General features: G+C 40.2%; 1 protein-coding gene across 1 annotated transcript in view; it reads right to left on the bottom strand.

The window, feature by feature from the left end:
* Nucleotides 1-19,477, bottom strand: part of LOC311129787 (dachshund homolog 1-like) — a gene marked incomplete at both ends in the record, with an annotated part of 351,947 nt that overhangs the window by 147,410 nt on the left and 185,060 nt on the right. Inside the window, one exon of the mRNA XM_084162228.1 lies at nt 14,919-15,034. Within this exon, the coding sequence (XP_084018354.1) occupies nt 14,919-15,034 (116 nt within the window). The remainder of the gene's footprint in view (nt 1-14,918; nt 15,035-19,477) is intronic.

The raw sequence follows: 19,477 nt of genomic DNA, 5'->3' as shown, positions 1-19,477 counted from the left end.
GGATAAAAAACTGGCACTGGAAACTAAAACAGAACACTCCCCACCTGGCATTATAGAATGCCACTCTGATAACTCTGGAATGTCCATATAAGAGACCTTGTTTGTTTAGACCTCTGGAGGAAGGAGAAGGACAGTCTCTGTGACGGGCCTAAGAGCTTAATTCCTTCTTGCTTGCAGAGTGTAACCTCGACTTTACGGACTTTACCATCCTTGCTGGGAAAGACCTGAGTGATCAGTCCAACAGGCCATTCATTCCTCTTGAATTGTTTGTCTTTGAGGAGGACAATGCTTCCAGTCTCGAGGTTGGGCTGGTTTGACAGCCACTTCATTCTTATCTGAAGTGAAGAGAGGTATTGTTTCCTCCACCTATCCCAGAAGGTATTTGCAAGATGTTGAACCTGAAGCCACTGCCGCTTAAAGAGGTCCTTGGCTCCGTAGTCACCACAGGACTTTAAGGGATACTCACTTTCTGTGTGAGGAAAGTAGCAGGTGTAAGTATGAGAGGGTCATCTGGATCTGTAGTGACTGGAACCGTAGGTCTGGCATTGATGATGGCAGCCACTTCTGCCATCAGAGTAGTGCGCGTTTTGTGACTTAGCGTTGAATGACCCTGTTGGAGGAACATAATATCCAGGATTCACCTTGCTATGCCAATCATCCTCTCCCAGGAATCACCCATGTGAGAGGCATGAGGCGGGTTGAATATCCAGGTTCAGCCCTGTTCTGACAGGTAGGTATCCATGGAGTCATTGTTGATGTTCGAGGGCATCTTAAGTTCCTTGCAGGCAACAATGAAGTTGGTCCCGCGGTCGGAACGAATCTGCTTTGCTGGGCCTCGGATCGAGAAGAAACGCCTCAGGGCGTTGATAAAGATTGATGTATCCAGTGACACAAGGACTTTGATATGAATGGTTCTCACGCTCATACAGGTGAATATGACGGCCCACCACTTACTGTGGGTGTGGCCTCCTCTTGTCCGGCGAGAGGTGACGGTCCATGGACCAAATATGTCCAGGCCGACATCTGTGAATGGAGGTTCGGTGGAGAGACGATCAGCAGGAAGGCTGGCCATCTTCTGTGCCTGACGAAGACCACAAAGTCTCCGACAGGTGACACACAGGTGGATGATGCTGTTCAAGCACCTTTCACCATCAACTATCCAAAGACCGGCTGTATGGATGGCTCCCTCTGTGAAAAGGTGTCCCTGGTGTTGGATCCGTTTGTGGTAATGCCTCACCAGTAAAGTTGTGATGTCATGCTTCCCCGGGATGTTCAGGGGGTTCTTCTCGTCGTGTCCGAGTTTTGCATATGTGATGTGACCCCCAACTCTCAGAAGGCCGTCTTTATCAATGAATGGATCTAAGGCTCTCAGAGAGCTGTCTTTGGGAATTGTTCCCTGGTTCCTGATGCACTCAAACTCTCTTAGATAGGTTTCCTCTTGGACTGTCCGTATGATGATATCCTTTGACTGAGAAAATCCGTCTGGTGTGCATGCTGTCTGACAGTAGTGCTAGCCCTTACAGTTGCTGTCTTTTGCCACTGTAGTGTTGTTGAAGAGATTAACAATGTGAACGAGGTGAGTAATGTCATGAGTCAGCGACTTCCACATGGAGAACCTTGGCAAGTGTAAGGATCACAATTGGCCCAGCATCGTCCGGGTTTGGCCGGTGTAAATAAGAATTTGTTCTTAACTGACTTGCCTAGTTAAATAAAGGTTAAAAATAAAAATAAATGTCTCCTTATCCGATGGACTCGATTGATGACATAGAAGTGCCGGGTCTCGTTGTTGATGTAACCTAACACCACCTTGTTGTCTGTGTGGAAGGTTGTATCATCAACCTCAATGTCTATTTCAGAGGTGATAAGCTCGGCCAACTCGACTGCCAAGACTGCTGCGCAGAGTTCCAACCTTGGAATCATGTGTTCTGGCGCCAGTTTTGCTTTACCAATAACAAAGCCCATGAGTCTCCTTTGACGTCTCACTTTGAGGTAGGCAACTGTGGCTATTGCCTTTGTGGATGCATCCGAGAATATGCATAGTTCTTTTCGTCTCACTTCTGTGGGTGAGACCTTAGTGTAAGCCCTAGGGATATGGAGGTTGCATAGCTCTTTCAAAGACTCTTTCCATGCAACCCATGGCTCTTCCATTTCTGGAGGCAGGGGAGAGTCCCATTTGTCTTTGGCCATTGTGAGCTCCCTGAGAATAGACTTGCCTTGAATGGTGACAGGGGCCACAAATCCCAGTGGGTCGTACAGACAGTTCACAGTTGATAGCACTCCTCGGCGTGTAAAGGGCTTCTCATCTTTGTCTACCTTCAAGTTGAAAGTGTCGGTCCTGAGGTCCCAGTTGAGACCCAAGCTGCACTGCATAGGCAGAGTGTCTGCCCTATGTCGAGATATTTGAGGTTGTTTGTATGATCTTGAGATGGAAATGCTTCCATTACCTCCTCCTTGTTCCATTACCTCCTCTTATGTAAACTCGGATTAGAGTTGGCGAAAATCTTGTGTTCTCTTGAGCAGGGTGACTGCATCTTGGACTGTAGGAAATTACTTTAAGCCATCGTCGACATAGAAGTCACATTCCTCAAATTGTCTGACATCAGAATCTTGTCTTTGGACAAGTCGTTGTCCTAAAACCACAGGAAAGTTACAGTCTTCTTGTTTCACCAGGAAACAGTGGAACATTTGTTGAATATCCGCTGTCACAGCGACATATTCCTTACGGAAGCGAGTAAGCACCCCAAGGAGTGTGTTGTTGAGGTCGGGCCCAGTCATGAGGACATAATTGAGGGATGCTCCATCGTATTGGGCACTGGATTCAAAAACCACCCGGATTTGACCAAGCTACTTTGGGTGATAGACACCAAATGTGCAGTGCCTTGCAAAAGTATTCATCCCCCTTAGCATTTTTCCTATTTTGTTGCATTACAACCTGTAATTTAAATTGATTTTTATTTGGATTTCATGTAATGGACATATACAAAATAGTCCAAATTGGTGAAGTGAAATGAAAAAATAAGTTGTTTAAAAAAATAACGGAAAAGGGGTGCGTGCATATGTATTCACCCCCTTTGCTATGAAACCCCTAAATAAGATCTGGTACAACCAATTAACTTCATAAGTTACACAATTAGGTAAATACAGTCCACCTGTGTGCAATCTAAGTATCACATGATCTGTCACATGATCTCAGTGTGTGTGTGTGTATATATATATATATATATATATATATATATATATATATTCCGAAAGGCCCCAGAGTCTGCAACACCACTAAGCAAGGGACACCACCAAGCAAGTGGCACCATGAAGAACAAGGAGCTCTCCAAACAGGTGCCCATTAACTTGCTTGCGGACCTTATGGACTCTGATAATGTCTCTTCCCAGAAGGAGAATGATGGGAGCTTTAGGTTCGAGTTCTAGGATCAGGTGAGCAAGGGGTTTCAGGTGAGCATGGTGGAGTGCTGCGTCTGGAGTTGGCATCTTAGATCGGTTTTTCGGGATCTCGTTACACTCAATGAGTGTTGGCAGCAGAAGACTGACTTGCCCATCCATAGATTCTACCTGGTATCCATTGGCTCTTCTTCCTACTGTCTCCATCACTCCGGTGAAGGTCTTAATGGAGTAGTGAGAGCTGGGGAATGTACCCTGAAGATATCCAAGAACTCAGAACGAACCAATGATCTGTTGCTTTGCTCAACGAGGATGGCATAGAATGTCACTGCTCATAGAATCTCGGTAGCCTGTTGAGTAGATTTAGAGCAAGACCTGTCAGTGAGGTTACCACCGCAGACTTGCGTACACTGGGATGCTACGTTGGAGGGAGGTGTGAGCTCTTCCTCCTGACCATGCTCTGTAGGAAGGTCTGCCTTTTAGACCCAGGGGGTGGTCCTTGATGAAGGGTGCTGTTATGACTCTTGCTCTCACATTCTGCGCAGCTAACACTTGACTTGCAGTTATTGGCAATGTGAAAGGAGGATGAACAACATCTAAAGCAGATGCCATTCTCTTTCAGGAAAGCCTTGTGGTGGTCCAGTGGTTTCTCGCGGAAGGCACAGCACTTCCGTAAGGGGTGAGGCTTCTTGTGGATAGGGCACTGCCATTCAGAGTAATCTGCTTTCTTAATAGGCTTGTCTGAATCGGAGGAGGTAGTGGGGGATACCTCTGTTTTGTGAACAGAGACTTCTCTCTGTCTGCCTTGCTTCCAGGGAACTTTGTCTGCTTTAGCAGGAACATCGGCAACAAGGTTGAAACTGCGGTCTTTCCTGATTCGGGCTTGCTGGATGACGAAGTCAACAAAGAAGGCACAAGGAGGGAATGGAACATGATATTGTTGCTTGTAGTTGGAACCAATGGAGACCCATTTCTCTTGTAACCCGAAGGGCAGTTTCTGGACTATAGGGTTAACACCTCGAGCTGTATCGATAAAATCTAGGCCAGGGAGGTCTCCTTCGGCCTTGGCGGGCTGAAGCTCCATAAGCAGGTCGCCCAACTCCCTCAGCTTTGGGTAATCCTTGTTGGAGATCTTGGGGAAACTGTCGATACGTTTGGTGAGCACACTCTTTATCACCTCTGGCGAACCGTAGCATTCATTGAGTCTATCCCAAACTGTCCTCAAACCTTGTTCTGGATGGTTTACGTGAACGGCTAGGATTCATTTTATATGTACAGTAGACTCTCTTCCAAGCCACTTAACTAGAATATCAATTTCTTCACTGTAGGTTAAGTCTAAGCCTCTGATGGTGTTGTGAAAGGAGCACCGCCAAGCCCTGTAGCTCTCTGGTTGGTCATCAAATTGGAGTAGACCCATGGTGAATGAAAATACTCACTGACAAAGCTTCCTAAGGCATACAACGTAAAGGATGGATTAATATTGTAAGCAGACAACTGAAACAGAGCACTCTGAGCTCTACATGAGGCAACAATGACCAATGTCCTCCTAACAAGTCACATGACGGGTCATTTTCAAGCTAAAGGAAATTACTCCAGATCAACAACAGGGGGAGCCAAATTCAAGATAAGTATTACAACTAAAACAGAACAGGGGCAAAGGAATTAACTTTTTGTCCTGACTACGAAGTAAACACATTACTCTTCATATTTTCAAGCATAGTGGTGGCTGCATTATGTTATGTTTACACTTGTCATCGACAAGGACTAGCAAATGTTTTATGATGAAAATAAATGGAATAGAGCTAAGCACAAGCAAAATCCTAGAGGAAAACCTAGTTCAGACACATTCACCTTTCAGCAGGACAATAACCTAAAACACAAGGCAAAATATTCACTGGAGTTGCTTACCAAGACGTCATTGAATGTTCCAGAGTGGCTTAGTTACAGTTTTGACTTAAATTGGCTTGAAAATCTATGGCAAGTCTGGAAAATGGCTGTCTAGCAATGATTAACAACCAACTTGACAGAGCTTGTAGATTTTTTTAAAATATGAATGTGCAAATAGTGTACAATCCAGGTGTGCAAAGCTCTTAGAGACTTACCCAGAAAGACTCACAGGTGTAATTGCTGCAAAAGGTGATTCTAGCATGTATTGACTCAGGGGTGTGAATACTTATGCAAATTAGATATTTCTGTATTTCACTATCAATACATTTGCTAAAATTTCTAAAAACATGTTTTCACTTTGTTATTATGGGGTATTGTGTGTAGATGGGTGAGACAAATATATGTTTAATACATTTTAAATTCAGGCTGTAACACAACAAAATGTGTAATAAGTCAAGGGGTATGAACACTTTCTGAAGGCACAAATGGTAAAATACAACACTGGAGTGTTATTCAACAAGGGAAGCCATTTCCAGGAGCTAAATGAATTATGGTGAACATGGGTGCCTAAGTAGTGGCCAGAGTGTAAGTCTCTGAGTGCAGGCTGTTCAGAAAGCTGTAATCTCTGTGTGGTGTCAGTCCACAGCATCTAATCCGATTTGTAGGGCCAATCGGCCTGTAATGCATCAGCAACTGGAAAGACCCCGGAACTACCTCAACATCTGGAGGGCACCCACAAGCACATTAACACACACGCACACACAAACATGCGCGAGAGCACACACATGCATACACACACACACACACACACACACACACACACAAACGGACATATATACACAAATACACAAAGGGTGTTTCATTAAATGGAAACCACAGCAAGTGGAACATACACATATTAAGAATGTTTCTCATATACAAATTATCTCAAAATATGAGTCATTGAGTCATTGTGTGGAAAGCATACTTTCAAAATGTACTGTACATCAACTTTGGCACTACAAAACATCAAAAGTCCCCATTTCCAAAGATTGGTTGAACAATCTCTGTGACCCTTTGAAAAGCTTGCTGTGGGGAATCAAAACAAACAAACCACCTCCTCAAATTAAATTAATATTACATTGAGTGAATATTTTTTTTTTTTTTTTTTTTTCATTTATATATATATATATATTTTTTTGTTTGTTTGTTTGGGGGGAATGGATCAGCTTAATATTGCAGATAGATTGTATCTTCTATCAATGTAATTGTCTGCATCACTTCCAATCCCCCATGTTTATTTTTATTTTTTATATATATATTCCCCTTTATTACTTTTCAACCCCACCATCCTTTCCCTACTTGGAGTAAATTAGTGAACAACAACGCCCAGGCCTCTACTTCCGGTCTATACTTACTATCTACACCTTATGGACAGAGTTAATTTTACAATAATTCTATATATATATATATATATATATATTTATTTATTTTTTTGCTCCTGAACTTCTTCTACTCTCAACCTCTCCGATCATTTTCATGATGTCCATCCGGTTTGCTTCTAAATGCCATATCTTTCTAACTGTGCTCTTTCCCAAAAGCTCCCAACATACAACCTATATACTTATTATGGACACAGTATGCTTACATTATTAGCTATCTTTGTTATTATTTGTTGTTATTTGTTATTAGTCCCATCCTTCAACTCTAATCAATACCTCCCATCTATCTCTTAACACCATCCATATAGGATTTCTATTTGCCATATATATTTCAACCGTACTGTGATGTTTTACAAAAGTTCTGAACCTTTCTATTCTCATTGCTTCTACAGATTGTGAATTAAAAATAAACATTTTTGCTAAAAGTATTATTATATTATTGATTGATTGACTATGACTTTTCAGATCACCCAGTAATGCTATCTGCAAGGTTAGTTCCAGGTAAATATTGCAATCCTTTAGCCATTCCTGGACCTGTGTCCAAAAACAAGCTACAAATGGACAGAACCAAAACAAATGATCTAATGATTCTATCTCTTCACAGCACAATCTGCAGAGCTGGGAAGATTGTATCCCCCATATAAATAACATTCTATTGGTAGCAAGAATTTTATATAATAATTTAAATTGAAAGATTCTAATTTTTGAATCCGGTGTCGTTTTGCGTGTCAGTTCATAAACACTATGCCATGGGATCGGTACGTCAAAGATCTCTTCCCAACTATTTTGCAATCTATATGGGACGGCTGTCAATCCTTTGGTCCTTAAGTGAAACTGATATACTTTTTTATTTATAACAGTTTTCCTTAACCAATTATGTTCTTTAATGCAAGGCCGACAGACAAGTTCCTTACTTTCTCCCCCTTCAACTTTCCTCTTCCACTTTTGCGGTAAGGCTGCAATTATTTGGTTGTAATTTTGGGTAGAGCAGACATTTCCATATGTTTTTGTTAGCTGCATGTGCGACATAACTCCACCAGTCCTACCGATGATATCATTTACGAAGATTATACCTTTTTTAAACATTCTGTCAAAAAATAAAGGTTTTTTGTCAATTAGTATATTTGAATTTGACCACAATATTTGTTGCATTATTTGTTCTGTCGTTTCTGGAGGATTAAATTGAAATTGCAACCAACTTTCTATGGCTTGTTTTAGAAATAGTGACATTTGGGAGATTATTTATTTTTCAAATAACTGAAAGTGAGAGGTTGTAATCTGAATAAAGGGCAAAAGGCCTTTCTTGAACAGTGGGTGAGACAATCTTACTAATTTGCTTGAGAACCAGTTCGGATTTAAGTATAACTTTTGGATGACTGAAGATTTTAGTGAAAGGTCCAATGCTTTAATATTTAATAATTTCTGTCCTCCGAATTCATATTCATTATATAAATATGCTCTTTTAATTTTGTCTGGCTTGCCGTTCCAAATAAAATTGAATATTTTTTTCTCATATAATTTAAAAAACTGTTTGCTAGGCGTAGGCAAGACCATAAGCAAATAGGTAAACTGGGATAATACTAAAGAGTTAATCAGGGTGATTTTTCCACAAATTGACAGGTATTTTCCTTTCCATGGTAGTAAGATCTTATCTATTTTTGCTAACTTTCTATTACAATTTATTGAAGTGAGATCATTTATTTCCTTTGGGATATGTATTCCGAGTATATCCACATCACCATCAGACCATTTTATTGGTAAACTACATGGTAATGTAAAAAATGTATTTTTTAGTGATCCAATACGTAATATAGTACATTTGTCATAATTTGGTTTTAATCCAGAGAGGTTAGAAAATGTATCTAGATCCTCTATGAGGCTGTGGAGGGATTCTAGTTGTGGATCTAAAAGAAAACATGAATCATCTGCGTACAATGACACCTTTGTTTTTAAGCCCTGTATTTCTAATCCTCTGATATTATTATTGGATCTGATTTTAATAGCTAACATCTCGATGGCCACAATAAATAGATATGCCGATAGTGGACAACCTTGTTTCACTCCTCTTGACAGTTTAAAATTTTCTGAGAAATAGCCATTATTTACTATTTTACACCTAGGGTTACTATACATGATTTTGACCCATTTTATAAGAGATTCTCCAAAATTGAAATGCTCCAGGCATGTATATATAAATCCCAGTCGAACTTTATCAAATGCCTTTTCGAAGTCTGCTATGAATAGCAGGCCTGGTTTCCCATATTTTCCATAGTGATCTATTGTTTCCAATACTTGCCTTATATTATCTCCAATGTATCTTCCATGTAAAAAACCTGTCTGATTAGAATGAATAATATCCGACAATACCTTTTTAATTCTATGCGCTATACATTTTGCTAGGATTTTTGCATCACAACACTGAAGTGTAAGGGGCCTCCAATTTTGTAAATGGACTGGATCTTTATATTTTCCACTTGTATCCTGTTTCAGTAATAATGAGATCAGACCTTCTTCTTGAGTGTCAGATAATCTACCATTTACATAGGAGTGGTTAAAACATGCTTATAACGGTCCTCTTAGTATATCAAAAAAGGTTTGGTATACCTCGATTGGTATGCCATCCAACCCTGGAGTTTTCCCGGACTTAAAGTCTTTAATTGCATCCAGAAGTTCCTCCTCTGTAATTTCACCTTCACATGAGTCTTTCTGTGTGGCTGTTAATTTGACATTATCAATAGAAAAAACATCTCTACAATTAGCTTCAGTTAGAGGAGATGGAGGCGACTGAAAAGAAAACATATGCTTAAAGTACTTTGTTTCTTCCTTCAAAATATCATTAGGTGAATTATGGGTGACTCCGTCAATTGTAACCAGTTTCATTAAGTTATTTTTGGTAGCATTCCTATGTTGAAGATTAAAAAATAATTTTGTGCATTTTTCCCCATATTCCATACAGTTTGCTTTATTTTTATAATATATTACACTTGATCTTTCTTGAATAAGTTTTTCCATTTATTTTTGTTTTTCCTCTAATTTATTCTGAGCCTCTATGTTACAGTTGTTATTGCCATCTATCTGTTCTGTTAGACTTTCTATTTCCTTTCTTAGTATAAACTCTTTTGACCTAAATTGCTTTTGTTTTCGAGATGAGTACTGAATTGCATGGCCTCTAAAGGCACATTTAAAGGTGTTCCATACAATAAGGGGATTCGCTGTACCTATGTTATGTTGGAAAAAGTCAGTTATAAATTCCTTTGTTCTAATTATAAATAAAGTATAATCCAATAGGCTTTGATTAAATTTCCAATATCCTCGCCCACGTGGAAATTCAGTCAGAGTAATGTATATGCCTATTATATGATGGTCCGACCGCATTCTGTCCCCTATCAACACTTTTTTTACTTTTGGTGCCAACGAGAATGAGATAAGAAAGAAGTCAAGACGACTAGCTTGATTCAGTCTCCGCCATGTATATCTCACTAGATCAGCATATTTAAGCCTCCATATATCTACTAGTTCTAATGTATCCATGACATTCACAATTTCCTTAAGAGCATGAGGGTGATTGTTTGTGGTGTGATTTCCTTTTCGGTCCATTGAGCTATTTAAAACAGTATTATAATCCCCCACCATAATAATATTGTCTTGAGTTGCTTGCAGGCTTGATAATTTATTATATATATTGTCAAAGAATTGTGGATCATCATTATTTGGTCCGTAAAGGTTAATGAGCCATATATGTTTATGGTCCAATACCATATTTAAAATAATCCATCTACCTTGCGTATCTATTTGGACAATTTGCACATTCGGATCGAAATTACTATTAATTAATATCATCACCCCTTTTGAATTTCTTTGCCCATGGGAGAAGTATATTTCCCCCCCCCCATTCTTTTTTCCACGCTACTTCATCTCGAATTGTTGAATGAGTTTCCTGTATACAATAGATATAATATTCCTTCTCTTTGAGCCATGTAAATATTGTTCTTCTTTTGTTATTATCAGCTAAGCCATTACAATTATAACTGGCTATACTTATTTCACCATACACCATAATGAGATACAAGTTTCAAGTCTATTTATCATTATATATGTTTGTAAATTTACCAATAAAAAATAGCGTAATGATTGAGTGTCCATATAGCTGTACCGTGATATTTGCATTGCTACGGAGTAACCCTTCAATTGTTCTCCAATAATTCCCCCGCTAAAGCCCCTCCCCATCCCAAGTTGAGCCGTCATCCCAGTGATCAGCATCCCACCCACGTCCCTCCGTATCCCTAAGGCCCCGAGAGGCCAGGACCCATCCATCGAAAACAGCACACAGTGCCACCCACAAAACAGAAGCAGGTTAACCGCCAAAAGCATTTCCAATGCTTTCACCTCTCTCTATATATATATATAACTATTTTTTTTATTTTTATTATGCATATCCTATTTTCCATCATTATCAATTAATATGCGTAATAATGTCGGCAGTTCACGCATAGGATTCTAACATATAACCCGGATTGCCATTGTATTACATTTAATTCATTGACAAGCAATTATTATCCTAGCAAATAATTCCTGCGGTCCATCCCATACCCCCCCCCCCCCCCCCCCCCCCCCCCCCCAACATCCCCACCCCCCCACAACAGATGCCAGACAAGCACACACGCACATACTCACATACTCCAACACACTCAACCCCCCTCCTCCACAATCCACCATAAAATCCGATACTCAACGGCTGTTATATCCCAGAGCCCAACTCGAGAAATAACTTGATCTACGAGTGCACATACAGTTAAAGCTGATTGAGAAAGCATGCAGATTGAGCAGAAATTTATAACAATGTGAGATTAGATTAATCTACTTAATCTATGTCAAGTCCTAGGTGATGGAGATCAGATCCACCCTCTTCACCTGAGACACAAACACTATGATCCCCTGTTGTAACCATTTTCCCAAGCATCTCCATGCGGTCAGACCTTTGATTATTTTGTGCCACCTGGGCCACAATGATAAACCCCCTCTCTGATTGTCCGAGTGTGACCCCCTCCCCATGGGTTACTGCAGCCAGTGTTGCCAGCACTGCCACTACCTGGGTGGGCGTACCCCACCGGAATCCCCACCGGCTAGGTAAAAGGTCGTCAAGGTTCTCATTAGCAGCTTTGAGAATTTCCTTGTATATTATGCTCTCCCATCAGGGGGCTCTGGCTTTGTAGGACCAACCCTGCCAGGCAGGCTCAGAATCTTGAGGGGGCGGTGCAGCTCAAGTAGGTCTCTGACCGCATTTATTTCTCTGTTTAGGCTGCATATTCACAGCAGGTCCATAAAATAGATGGGAACTTCTCTTTGGTGTATGGGTCGCTCAGGTGGGTGTCCAGGTTATAGGGTTAGGGATCTTTCCATCATGATAGGACAATGAATAATTAGATTAGATGTATACTATATTTAAAAATGTATATCCCTCATCTACACAAAATTGAAAGCTCTCTCTCTCACTACCCCTGTTCATAGACCCCCGGTCGGCTCTGGGATATGCAACCATTTCCCCTCTCACTCACTTAACGCCGCACCTTTTCAAACACAAAAATGCACACCACATGGTTGACTGGGGAAGAAATGGGCCGAGCGTGCAAACGCACCCGCATCCACATCTGCCGCAAGGGGGAAAGGACGCCAGAGAGAACACAGGACCAACCACAACAACCATCCGCCAAAACAACAACCTCCCGCCAAAAAAGCCATGTTCTAATTATTTCTATTTAAAGATGTATTATTCTGCTTGTTATATTGTTTTATCCATTTATAAAATACTATACTTACTATAAATGTTATTTAATATTACAATCCCTATCATTGCTAGTATCAGGTGCTCCAATATTTGACTCCTCTATTACAACTTTTAGAATAGCCATGGAGTAGTCTTTGTGTCTCTAAACATTTGGTTGTCAATATATAATTTATCCACCACTAGTGCAACACGTTTCCCTTTTAATCTGTTTTCCTTGAAGATTGGATACAGAACTTTGCGCCTTTCTACAATCTCCTTCGGGAACTGATCATTCATGCCTATTTTCGTGCCAGCAAGTCTTTTTCCCAGGCTTTTCACCATAGCTTTATCCTTAAAAAAAGCAAATTTGGCAACGATTGGGCGCTCATATTTCTGTCCTCTTTTTCCGAAACGATGTACACGTTCGAGTTGGATTTTATCGACAGCCTCGAGTGGGATTTGTAGCGCTGTATGCAGGAAGTCCTTCATAATATTCTCTGTTATTTCTCCCTCCTTTTCCTGAATACCCATGCAAATAGTTATGGCACTTCACTTAAAGCCCCCAGGCAGCCATGGGAGATTAGGTTATTGGGCAATTTGCCAGATTTTGTGTAATGCTAATTGGAGTCACGTGCTTGGCGAAGACGTGGGGACTGGGTAGTCAGCGGAGAGATCGGCGGGGAACTTCATTTGTAAATCTAACATCATGATCGAAAATGACATGCCACTGTGTACAAAACATAGTCTTATTATTATTATTATTATTTTATTTTATTTTTTATTTCTTTAATTTTTTTTGCTAGACATATTAACGGTGCAGTGTGTTATCCAGTGCATCAAATCACCTAATATTTGGGTAATGCTTTTTAAAGGGGAACCATTGGTTTTGAAGCCATTTTCGTGCTGGGGGAGTACAAATGACGTGCCACCTGTCATAACCATTCACGGCAGTTTGCAGTGTGTCAGTTTTGTGATGGATCGATTAATGTGTTTGGACACATGCAAAAATGTGTGTTCCATTGCTAGTAAGCGAACAACTTATCTATATGATCACTTTGCATCATTTTGAGTGTAATTTGTGATAACATTTGTTATGAACTTGTCCTTAAATAGGTACAATAATCAAACCACAGCAGACAGTTAGGGAGAAAGTTCAGCCATCTTGGCTTTTGCGGCCACTAACAGAAAGGCAGTTACACAAAAAAACTCAATTACTTTATCTCTCTCCCCTGAATACCCTGACTAAATGTCAAGATCATAGACTGCCTCCAGGCTTAAAGGGGAGGGATATCAAAATCATTTTCTGTTGCTTTATGTTCCACTAAATAAAAACATGGCTTTCTCATCTTCGCTGTTCCAAATAGCCTTTGAGTCCCCCACCCCATTCCAAACAAGACACAGATAGTCTGTGACCTCAACACACTCCCAGAGTTCAATGCTGGGCGTTGATCTGTGATCCTCCATTGTTAAGGATGTAGCCAATTTGTGTCTGCTATTGAATTTTAAACACTTCTTAGGTGCATGTTTTTTTTTTTTTTTTTTTCTGGATTAAGAAAAACAAACAAAACAAAAAAACTCACTCCCATGCTATTTTTGAGAGATGAGAAAATGTGTATGTAAGGTAGGAAGCTTTTCAGACCTACTCAAGTGCAGCAAGATCTTGGAGGCAAACTTGTAAGATTGCACAGAAAACAAAGCACATTATATGTACTGTAGTTGTTGCGGTTTCTTTCTACTTGGTTTAATACAGCAAAATTAAGAGTTAAGAGAACCCTAATAACGGTACAATATTATTAAAGAAGGAAAAAAGAAAAGGAAAAAAACCCAGTATGTAAATCAGAGCACTTACAGACAGCGACATCAAAGCCGTCACAATGCAACTAGCCACAAACAGAACAAAAGCATTAGCTGCAATAAAACTCGCCCGGGGGCACATTTGGGAACAAACGGTTGTTGTTGATTCTTGTGGCGATAAAGCTTGCTTTAGCATCAACCATGCCTATGTATATACACCAGTGGAGTGGATTTAATCACACTAATTAGAATGCTCTCAAGGCGAAACACAGCATCTACTGAAAATAATCAGAGAGAAAAGAATGCCACTACAATTTATTGGAGTGGCATCTCCCTCTCTCTCCGAGTTTAGGATCAGTTTTTTGTAAACTAGTTTAAAATGAGCGGCTGGTTGTTTGATGGTTGTCTGTTGGTTGTGTGTTTGCATGTGTCACTTTGCTCTGCTCGCCATTTAGAGGACAAAGAGAGGGAGGCGGGGAGTGCTATGGGGATGTTGAGGGTATGAAGGATTGTTTCAGTGGCGAGTTTGTGTGTGTATCCGTGTGTGTGTGCGTAAACACTTAGCATGTGTGTAAGAGTATAAATGTGTGTATATACATTGAGAATATGCAAACCTGTGTGCTTGTGCATGTCTGTTTGTGTGTAACTACAGTACATACCTGAGGATGGGAACGTTCCAGGAGACATGAGGCCGGGGACAGAGTGTGGCATGATGTGTGGGTTCTCTGGTGATGTCACACTCTGGCTTCTCTTAGGAGGTCTGCCTGGTCTGGAGCTGGAAGAGATAGAAGAGAGAGGGATTTAACATTTTATGCTTTCTATTGAGACATCATCACTTACCTAAAAAGAACACAATACCCTTCTGTGAAACCTCTCCCACTCCACCCTAAAAGTCAAAGTGAATGGAGGGAAGGGATGAGGGAAAGGGAGGATTAAAGAGGGATGGAGAGTAGATGTAGGCCAGGGGAGATGAGAGAGCCAAGAGGGTATGAGTAAAGGAGAGCATGGCAAGTGAAAGAGGGAGAAAAAGAGAGACATTACAGAGAAAGATGACAGGTGGGAGGAACAGGTAAGAAGGATAACAACTGAGATGGATGAAGAGATTTAGAGATGAGGGAGATCGAGAAATACATTTAGGAAGAAAGATGGATGAAGAAATAAATATAGAAATAAAGAGGGACAAAGAGAGGGAGGAGGGGGGATGAGAGAAGGGGATAGAGTGAGAGGGGGAGGGGGAGAAAGAGAGGGTGCGAAGTGTTAACATTTTGGACCACTCCAGGACGCATTTCCATTCCAGAGAGCGAACACTACATGGTACTGTAAATAAATTCCCTTTTCAAGGACAGTTGCTTTCCGCCGCTCCAACATAATAGACTTCCCGTAACTAATTAGATTACATGCTGAATTCCTTTCCTTTATTGAAGATCAACCACTTTTTTATGCATAATTCATCGGCCATACCTTGTTACCTGCTCTCGCGTATGAATATCGCAGCACACTATTTGAATTGCCTCGTTTGCATATGCTAAAACCTAGCCATCGCTGTGGCACTCTGGCAGCCCTCTCAGCCTGGAAATTACATGTTAACTTGTTAAAATTATTGCAGTCAGGACACACTATTGATTTATGGGACTTTGAAAAAAAAAATATATATATATATATATATGTGTAGTTCAGGTAATGAATGATATTTTAAGGTTCTTCAGGAAATAAAAAGCCACTGGCTGCCTTGGGAAATGTTCCGCTTGCTTGATTTAATATGACACCGTAGCTTGGAGGTGGTGGAGAGACGAGGTGATTTGGTGATTCAGACCTGTTGGACATTTCTGATGGGCCCACTTTTATCACTTCCCAGATTTGGAAGTGATAAATGACTCCTCTGGAGTTGTAGAAGGAGAAAAATACTTCAGAGCTGGGCTGATGTACCCTGTGTATGTATTTCCCCCATATCTTACTCAGTCACTTATTAATAAGTATCACAATCAATATCTACTTTAGCTGGATAGTTATAGTTATAGTTATAGTTACAAAAGGCCTATGGAGTTTAATGTTAATAATATGATCACAGAGTCAAGTTATTGTTGTTGTTTTATTTAACAATTTTTCTTAAAACAATAGAACACATACAAACGACAACAGACACACACAAATATCAAATACATCACACCTGCCCAGACCCACCTGCTCACACCACCATCTCCAGTGCCGGCATCACTCTCCGCCAAATAGCGTCAAACTGCACCATTTTGGTTCTCTCCATCGCCCACACACTTTCAACATTTAGATAATAAAGCATTTGACTTTTCGATTGTGTTAACAATAGAGGATTGGTTGATTTCCAGTTGTTAAGTATACATTTTTTTCAAGATGTTTGATGAGCAAAGTATCATCCAACCCATCGGGTGTCTCACTTCACCCTCATATGTCATGTCTTTGATATATGCAGACAGACGGATTAAAAGTAAATTTACATTGTAATACTTCTGAGAGCCAACTTTCTAACTCTGTCCATAACTGTATAGCATTCCAAGAAGGGATGGATTATTGAGTCATTGTTCATTTTACACTTAAAACATTTTGTCTCTTGTATAATAAATGCTATATTTTAGTTTCTACTGGATTAAGCATACATTTTCGTTAACTGTAATTGTGTTAGTTATGTTCCAACATTCCCTCCATCTTGTGCCAATATCAGTTATTTTTATGTCTTGGTTCCAATAGTTTATTTTTTTTTTCTAAGAGATTGTCAGTTGGATAGGCTCTCTGCAAGGTTTTGCATATCTTACCTATCGTATTAATATCATTGTCTGACTCAAATAGGATTCCCTCAAGATTGCTCTGATGTCCAAAAGATTTCATTTGGAAATGTTGTGATATTAAACCTTTAAGTTGCATGTATTTAAAAATATCTACACTGGTCAGTCCAAAACTGCTTTTTAATTATGTGATGGAAATACATGTATTTCTTATTACCAAGTCATTTACGGTTTCTATGCCTTTAGTTTTCCATGTAGACCAATTGATCGGTGGATTCTGAAAAGCTATCCTAGGATTGTTCCATAGGGTTGTGTTTTTAGGGAGTGATATTGGTTATTGTAGAGTACATTTAATTTTCTTCCATATTGTTATAGTGTTATTAACTATGAAGTTGTTATTGTTCTTAGCTTTATCCTTCTGGGGATGAGCATGTGCATCTTCAATTTGTACCCATTGTTCCTCTTTAGTGCATTTAACTAAATTCAGCAAAAAAAGAAACATCCTCTCACTGTCAACTGTGTTCTTGTTGTGAGATGTTACCCCACTCTTCCAACAAGGCACCTGCAAGTTCCCGGACATTTCTGGGGGTAATGGCCCTAGCCCTCACCCTCTGATCCAACAGGTCCCAGACGTGCTCAATGGGATTGAGATCTGGGCTCTTTGCTGGCCATGGCAGAACACTGACATTCATGTCTTGCAGGAAATCACGCACAGAACGAGCAGTATGGCTGGTGGCATTGTCATGCTGGAGGGTTCTGAAAAAGGGATGTTTATTTTTTGCTGTGTTTATATGTAAATAAAATAATTGGGTGGCGAGTTGATACAGTTCCAAGACTGGAAGGTTAAAACTACCCTCAGACTTTGAGTTTTATTTGCCCATATAAAGTTTGTTATGACCGAGTATACATTTTTAAAGAATGTCTTCGGTTGAGTAATTGGTATTACCAAGAATAAATATAAAAACTTTTTAGGTTTATTCTACCTGTAAGATTTATGGGAAGATTGTTCCATTTAATTAGATCTGCTTTCATATTATTAATATTGGGATAAAGTTATATTTATATATTTGTGTGTTTGTTGTCACTTATTAATATCCTAAATATTTTATCTTTTTTTGTGGTCTACTTAAATGATTGCTGTAGATCAATAATTATTCTGTTTAATTTTCCTATTGTCCTTATTTATTTTATCCACGTAAATTTTATATCGTAAGACTTTTGAGTATTCTGGGAAAAACATTGCATTGTGTTTTCAATAGTGGTCAGAAGATCCACAAATAAGTTTAGTTCATATTAATGTTTAACAATACGGACACCTGTTATGTTTGAGTCCCGTCTAATTATTTCTGCAAGCGGTTCAATTAACAGTGCAAACAGGATGGGGGATAGAGGACATCCCTGCATTGTGCCCCTTTCTAAAGTGATTTCATCAGATAATGTAGTATGTGTGTATATTTTAGCTTTAGGACATTTACAGTGCATTAGGAAAGTTGTAAGACCCCAAACTTTTTCCAAATGTTGTTACGTTACAGCCTTATTCTAAAATGCATTACATTGTTTCCCCCCCAAGGTTTTAAGAAATGTGTGCACATTTTTAAAAATAAAACACGGAAATATCATTCAGACCCTTTACTCAGTACTTTGTTGAAGCACCTTTGGCAGCGATTATAGCCTCGAGTCTTATTGGGTATGACGCTACAAGCTTGGCACACCTGTATCTAGGGAGTTTCTCCCATTCTTCTCTGCAGATCCTCTCAAGCTCTGTCAGGTTGGATGGGGAGTGTCGGTGCACAGCTATTTTCAGGTCTCTCCAGAGATGTTAGATTGGGTTAAAGTCCGGGCTCTGGCTGGGACACTCAAGGACATGCAGAGACTTGTCCCGAAGCCACTCCTGTGTTGCCTTGGCTGTGTGCTTAGGGTCATTGTCCTATTGGAAGGTGAACCTTCGCCCCAGTCTGAGGTCATGAGCGTTATGGAGCAGGTTTTTATCAAATATCTCTCTGTACTTTGCTCCGTTCATCTTTCCCTCAATCGTGATTAGTCACCCAGTCCCTGCTGCTGAAAAACATCCCTATAGCATGATGCTGCCACCACCATACTTCACCATATGGATGGTGCCATGTTTCCTCCAGACGTGACGCTTGGCATTCAGGCCAAAGAGTTCAATCTTGGTTTCATCATTCCAGAGAATCTTGTTTCTCATGGTCTGAGAGTCATTTAAGTACCTTTTGGCAAACTCCAAGTGGGCTGTCATATGCCTTTTACTGAGGAGTGGCTTCTGTCTGGCCACTCTACCAGAAAGGCCTGATTGGTGGAGTGCTGCAGAGATGGTTGTCCTTCTGGGAGGATCTCCCATCCCCACAGAGGAACTCTGGAGCTCTGTCAGAGTGACCATGGGGATCTTGGTCACCTACCTGACCAAGGCCCTTCTCCCCCGGTTGCTCAGTTTGGTCGGGCGGCCA

The sequence above is a fragment of the Coregonus lavaretus genome, assembly GCF_964263955.1.
Source record: "Coregonus lavaretus genome assembly, chromosome: 5".
NCBI classification, from domain to species: domain Eukaryota; kingdom Metazoa; phylum Chordata; class Actinopteri; order Salmoniformes; family Salmonidae; genus Coregonus; species Coregonus lavaretus.
This window is presented reverse-complemented; position numbering and strand designations above follow the sequence as displayed.